Here is a 6,990-nt window from a genome sequence, read left to right on the forward strand (position 1 = left end):
GATGAGCTTGCGGGCACTATTGTGTTGAACGCTGAGCTGTAGTCAATGAATAGCATTCTCACATAGGTGTTCCTTTTGTCCAGGTGTGAAAGGTCAGTGTGGAGTGCAATTGAGATTGTGACATCTGTGGATCTGTTGGTGCAGTATGCAAATTTGAGTGGGTCTAGGGTCTCTGGGATAATGGTTTTGATGTGAGCCATGACCAGCCTTTCAAAGCATTTCATGGCTGTAGATGTGAGGGATACGGGTCGCTAGTCATTTAGGCAGGTTACCTTAGTGTTCTTGGGTACAGGGACTATGGTGGTCTGCTTGGTATTACAGACTCCGACAGGGAGAGGATGAAAATGTCAGTGAAGACACTTACCAGTTGGTCAGCGCGTGCTCGGAGTACACGTCCTGGTAATCCGTCTGGCCCTGCGGCCTTGTGAATTTTGACCTGTTTAAAGGTGTTACTCACATCGGCTGCGGACAGCGTGATCACACAGTCGTCCGGAACAGCTGATGCTCTCATGCATGTTTCAGTGTTACTTGCCTCAAAGTTATTTAGCTTGTCTGGTAGGCTCGTGTCACTGGACAGCTCTCAGCTGTGCTTCCCTTTCTAGTCTGTAATAGTTTGCAAGCCCTGCCACATCAGACGAGCGTCAGAGCCAGTGTAGTACGCTTCGATCTTAGTCCTGTATTGAAGCTTTGCCTGACTAGCAAGTGAGGTTGTTCTCAGAGATATCACAAGCCTTCCTTTGATAAGCCAAGACAAGAACCTCCTTCAGAATCCCCCAGATTTAATGTTGACCCTATTGGGTGAAGGCCAAAAAATTGGATTTGTACTGATTGGCCAAATCTACTGATGATCCCAAGTGTCAAGGCCATCTCTATAAGTCCTTGACACAGATAGCTATTATCAATGTCTTTATCACGCTAGTTCAATGTTCCTCTGCAGATAATGAAATAGGACAGGCAGTATAAAGGTCTTTACATTGATAGGCTGTATTAAGGTCTTTACATTGATAGGCTGTATAAAGGTCTTTACATTGTTAGAATCTGTATTTGATCATTCTTTATCACCCCACTTGTCGTCCTTTCTGCCATTCAACTCTATATCAATAATGCACAAGTTACCCTTTGGAAACAATAAAGATCCATTGAATTGAATCATGCTATTATGCCCACAACTAAATTCTCCTTCCTAACCAACTTTGAGGAAACGTATGGGAACACCGATAAGACTGTCTGATATTTCAGGACAGTCAGCTCTGGCCTAGAAGCCTTTTACCTCTTATCTCTGTTATTACTCTGTTTGCGTAATCATGTTAATAATCCCTCGTCTTCAATGTGTCTGTTCTTCCCTTCTCATAGCTGGTGTGACAAGTGAGAGGACAGGACAATTTGTCTTCCAAAGAAAACTGCACATCAACAAGATGGCAACAACAACAAAAATATTCTGAAGTGTCTAAGCTAACTCCAAGTTACATTATTTTGTCAAGATAATACATTGTCATGGTGTGGTGCGGTCAAGGGCATAAGAGAGAGGGGGCTGGAGAGAGAGAAGAGAGCGAGAGAGAGATTAGCTCATACATTTTAGATGATTATGATAATGAAACCAATAATAAAAATAAAACAAAAAGAAGAGCGTGTAGCATTTGATCCACTTTCCTCCTGTTTGTCCTATCATGCTAGTCCATGTCAAAGCCCTGAGAGAGTGAGTGTTGTAATTTATGAGTGTCATAAAGGAGCTAGCTATATAACCCTGGAGAACAGACAGCTTCACTGCTCACTGAGGGAAGACTGTGAGGGTGAGTGCACTGGCTCTTCTACTTGTGCATTTAGGACACTATTTCAATGGAGCTAATGGAAGAAGAATCGCTAACACAACGTTTCAAATGCAACGTCATGTTGATTTAACGTGAATTTGTGTAACACTATAGTGTTATAGCTATAGTGGTAACCACTATTGTACTTTAATGTTTCCTAATATTCCTCCTCTTTCCTGGTCTTCCTCAGATGAAGCTGTTCGTCTTGGTGGTCGTTTCCCTGCTGCACCTGGGGCTGTCCTGTGCCCAGGATGCAGGCTCCCCTCCAGGCAGCCTGAAGGACATAGTGAGGAAGAGCTCACTGAGACAGAAGGGTAAATTATATACCCCTTTTATTCAACCAATCCCAGCGTTCAACCTCTTAGAAAGGAAAACAGAAAACATTCCGAAAGTCAGTTGTTTCAACACAACAGTAATGTTGTGACAGTGTCCGTGTCCGAATACCCATACCAGCGTACTACATACTTCAACTGCATACTATGTACTCATCATCACATACTATTTAGCATGTACCGTTTAGTAAAACGTTTGCAGTATGCCACGGCCTCAATGCAGTACTGGCTCCTGACTGGCTGAGTAGGTGGGCTGGGGCGGGGCCATGTGCGGATGAATTTTTTCCAATTTTAAATAAAAATGCATCACATTAACCAACCTGATAATAGCTCATTTCCAATTTGATTAATTTCTCTAAACTCTGAATAGGATAGGAATGGAGTTATTGGCCTACTCAGGCTGGTTGGAGGCAGACTATCACATTCGACCTATAATGTAGCCCATATAGTCCGTCTATCCTATTTAAAAGGACTGCATACATAAACTGATCATTTGGTTCCATTTCAACATATTTATTAGTGAAACCAAAGTGCTGTAACATATAGGAGCCACATCATCATGGCGCTATAGGAGCACGCAACGGACGTCATCATAGCACGCAACAGAACAGTGTACTGCCGGTTTGTTGTTTTTATGTAATAGTTTTTATTAAATCGTTTTTAATCGTAGCTTAAGTTTCAATTGCTACTGGTTCTGTGAACTGGTCAGCCTTTATGGCTGGGACTGCAAATTTTTGTCCCGGATTCCTGTTGAGTAGCAGCTGCTAGACATCATAAAAATGGAGCAGGGTAACGCTAGCAGTGCTAGCCCATCTGTATTTTTATCCATGGCTGGGCACAAATGCTTCAGGTGTGAGATGATTTCCACACAATCACAAGTTGAAGATAAGGTGGAACTGGAAAATGGACAGGGATTTGTCTGCCCTAAGTGCACCACCATCAAGCATCTTAGGGAAGTGATTCTCCGGCTGTTAGCGCGGCTGCAAGAAAAAAGGACAACCTGCTTTCTATGTACACCGACCTTTCTGTAACCAAGGGAAAACTGAATATCAGTTTTAAATGCCTCCTGTAGCAAAGCTATCGATGAGTCAGGTGGCATTGATCTGTCCTAATCCAACTGACAGATATTAAGCTCAACTGGGAGACTGGACACTCGCAAGGCGTAGGAGATCGGAGAGGCAGTCTGGCCACCCATCTATCCGAGAAGGTCTCATCCAGCTATCAAACAGCTTTTCCCCGCTTAAGACGGACATACCAGGCCCAGGGGTCATTACAGATCCTGGGTGTATACCAACAGCCGGCGGCCGCCCAGTGAAACCCTCCCCCATGGCCACCACAGTTCAGCAGGTTGTTTACCCATCGGATTCCATCACGACCACCATCATTGTGGGCAGCTCGATGGTGAGAGATTTTGGCCTGCCTACGGTCTGTGGACCGACCAAAGTCCACTGTCACACAGGAGCCTGTGTCCATGACATCAACTCTCTCCTGCCTACGGTTCTGGCCAATTACTCCAATATTGACACCATCGTCACTCACGTATGTTTTAACGACCTCAGCCTACAAAACTAAGACAAACCATATGTTCAAATCAAAAGGCCTGATTTACTTGACATCAATAATGCAGCCACATCCTGAGTCCCTGGTGCCGACACATTCAGAAATCAAAAGGTGGTTTAGTATTTATTTTAAAAGCCCTGGTGAAGGCCAAGAGGACAAGAAGCAGTTTTCAGTGGGAAAACATAAATCCACATTGGGTAAAAAAATTTTTTTTAAAGACTTCTGTTTTCAAAGATGTAGCCTACGATGCAATACTTGTGATCATATTAAGGAGAACAAAAACTACTTGGCCTACATTTGAACACCACCGCAGCAGCTTCGCTATTCGGCGTCTTCCCATTTAAGTAGCTTAATGTTGTTGTTTGGCTACTTGAAGAGAACTAGGGCCTATCACCCCCAGCCCACCTCTTCCAATGCGTTGTGGAAAAGTGTGCATCAAATTCTACTAGATGAAGAGCCGAAATAAGTAGGCCTATAACATCCTGACATTTAAACCATACTCGATTAAAAAAAAAAATCACATAGGCTACTATAAAATATCATTTTTTTTCTCATACTGAGAATGTGTCATATGCGATTGCGTTGTTTCCTGCTATTCGTTGATTTCGATAGCGCATCCCCATATCTCATTGACAAAAGCCAAAACGAGTATGACATGCGGGCATTTAAAGTATACTCGATTTTCAAAATGTTGCATACTATTAAACCAAAAAAATGTGCGTACTCAAATTGCCTACTATTTAGGACTAAAGTATTGGTATTCTGACATGTCCAGTGTATTCTTTGTCTTCCAGTGTCCCTGTTAAACCCAGTGCTGGAAGGAAAGGTCCCCCCACTGTCCAGTAATGGTCCTATCCAGGGTCCAAAGAACCCGCCTGAGTTTGAGGACCAACAGAAGCCTGCTCCATTCATGTTCGGGGACAATGTCAACCTGCAGTGGCTGAGCTGGAATGGTTCTCTCCCCACCGCAGCTATGGGCATCTACAACGGCTACACCGAACGCACCGACTACATCTGCAAATACAACTGTGAAGCCGGCTTCTACACTCCTAGCAAGGGCCCGTACTGCCAATACCCCTACGGTGAGAGAGAGTACAAAGCCTCAGAGTTTGAGATCCTGGCCAACAGAGACAACTTTGAGTTTGTTGAGTGGAAGGAGGACTCATACGGCTCGTTGCCCAAACACTCAGTTAGAACGTGCTCTGGAGTGGGCATCTACGTTGGGAAGAACAAGTATGGCTTGGGGAAGGTGGTCCCTCAGTTTGAGGCTTTCTTCTTGCCCTGGGAGGGCGATGAGTACTGGTACAAGAGCTACCAGGTCCTGGCCATCAACAGAGATGCCTACACCCAGCATATCTCCCACGTCAAGTATGGCATTGATGAGGTGGAAATGTTCCACTACCCCCCTGAGACCATGCGCCTCTCCGGCGTCACCAACAACGAGTGCCAGACGGTGGTGAAGACGGTGACCATCTCCAAGACGTCGGAGGTGGAGAGCACCTGGAACATCGGACGCACCACCATGCTGGGCATCACCGCCGGCATCACCGCCAAGATCCCCCTGATCGGCTCCGCAGGGGTTGAGTTCAGTGGGGAGAAGACCCTGCAGTTCAACAGGGGCACCACCATGGTGGAAGCCCTCAGCCACTCTGTGTCTGTGGAGCTCAAGGTGCCACCCAACCACTCCTGTAGCGTGCGCATGGAGGGCCGTAAGATCACCGCAGACATCCCCTTCACAGCCAGGCTGAGCCGTACATACCGCAACGGAGAGACCCAGTGGACCTCCATCTCTGGGGTGTACGATGGTATTCAGATTGGCGAGATCCGGGCCGTGGTGGACCGCTGTGAGCCTGTCGTAGACTCCAAACCCTGTCCTTAAGACTGATCTCATCCAAACTGACTCATTACTCTGAACCTAATAAATCTATCTACACTCATAAGTGTACAGTATATGTTCCAATGTATATGGTCCGGATTTCCTGTAACTTCCAAGGCTATACCAACACTGATTAATGTGATGTAAATTTTGCATAAGTATTGTACAGTTTGTGGTTCCTGACCAAGTGTAAACTACAATGCAATGGCAAAACTGACTCCTGTGATTCTTCTGTTCAAAAGCTTTTTCACAATTTATGCTTGAGAAGGGAAATGACAGCAAATACACACACGTGCCTTTATCTGTTTCACATAGAAATATTGCACTTTATATTTATTGAATTCCTTGTTATTGCCTTTTTTAAAATCTACAATTTGATAGGCCTAACAAATTACTGCTACTGACATGACGGTACAGCTCATAACTTTGCCTCCATTGCAATTACTATAATGGAGCAGCAGAGGGCAGCAACAGCTAATGGATTTTGGAGAGCAGGAGTAGTTGACAGCTGGCCCGAGATGGAAGTTGGGATCAGATTACACAACCTGTGTGTGTGTGTGTGTGTGTGTGCTTGCTTGCGTCCTTGCGTGGACATCTCTCTGTGTGTGTGTGTGTGTGTTTTGTGCATGTCCTCTCCACAGTGTCAATAAGCACTTACTGCTTACTGCAACTATACACCATGTCTAAGAAGAGAGGTGTATCAGGGTTCTACATGAAAGCTGTGCACTCAGCTGCGCCCAACTCAGAGTTGCTATTGACAATTATTGACAGCTATACAAGTGCTTTCTTAGAGATGGTCTGTACAGTAGAGAAGACCATGATGTGGCGGCCAGTCTGTATGAAACCTCTGGCCTAGAGGAGTGGACCTGCAGCCTCCTCCCTCCACTGTGACTGCACTTACCAGTGGGATGAATAAAATATGTCTCATGCCCTCTGTTCTCCCTCTCTCTCATGGCTGAGATGAAATGCTCCAGTAATTTTCCTTCATGTGGAATAATGGCCAAGGTGTGCTCTGTATCACTCTGAATCCTCTCCCCTTATCGATTGCGTCAGGGCAGGGTCTGGTGTCTGTAGCCGTTGGAATGGGAATGATGCTGTGAACTGCTTGTATGATGTAATGTTACCACAGTAACTCAGAACTATAGATTTTTAGATTATTCCAGAAAATAGGACACTCTCAATCCTGAAATGTATGCTTTTTAAAATCTTCTATAAAAAGAAAAACACCAGAATGTAGATATGAGAATTGTTATGGCATTGACTTGATCTAACACTGTTTTTTGTTTGTTTGTTGTGAAAGTCCATCCGCTAGTACAGTGTGGTCTGATGTTAGCCCTCAAAGGCCCTAAAAGGCTTTAGTATGGGTGAGTGAACAGTTCCAGCTGGGTGGCCAGATACTTGTGTGCACGGTGGC

The 6,990-nt window shown here is 44.9% G+C and overlaps 1 protein-coding gene across 1 annotated transcript; it reads left to right on the plus strand.

The window, feature by feature from the left end:
• Positions 1–1,687: 1,687 nt before the first annotated feature.
• LOC112263122 (natterin-3-like) lies at positions 1,688–5,789 on the plus strand. The gene is made up of 3 exons (XM_024439118.1): positions 1,688–1,790; positions 1,999–2,122; positions 4,495–5,789. Exons 2-3 carry the CDS (start codon positions 1,999–2,001, stop codon positions 5,577–5,579), a joined length of 1,209 nt encoding a protein of 402 aa, XP_024294886.1. The 5' UTR covers positions 1,688–1,790; the 3' UTR covers positions 5,580–5,789.
• Positions 5,790–6,990: the final 1,201 nt, after the last annotated feature.

Source organism: Oncorhynchus tshawytscha, linkage group LG12 (genome assembly GCF_018296145.1).
Source record: "Oncorhynchus tshawytscha isolate Ot180627B linkage group LG12, Otsh_v2.0, whole genome shotgun sequence".
In the NCBI taxonomy this organism is placed as follows: domain Eukaryota; kingdom Metazoa; phylum Chordata; class Actinopteri; order Salmoniformes; family Salmonidae; genus Oncorhynchus; species Oncorhynchus tshawytscha.

Excerpts from the sequence above, each read along its gene's own strand:
- LOC112263122 (XM_024439118.1), top strand. The coding sequence starts at position 1,999 with ATGAAGCTGTTCGTCTTGGTGGTCGTTTCCCTGCTGCACCTGGGGCTG. Across the intron at positions 2,123-4,494 it reads GAGCTCACTGAGACAGAAGG|TGTCCCTGTTAAACCCAGTG; the intron begins GTAAATTATATA and ends TTTGTCTTCCAG.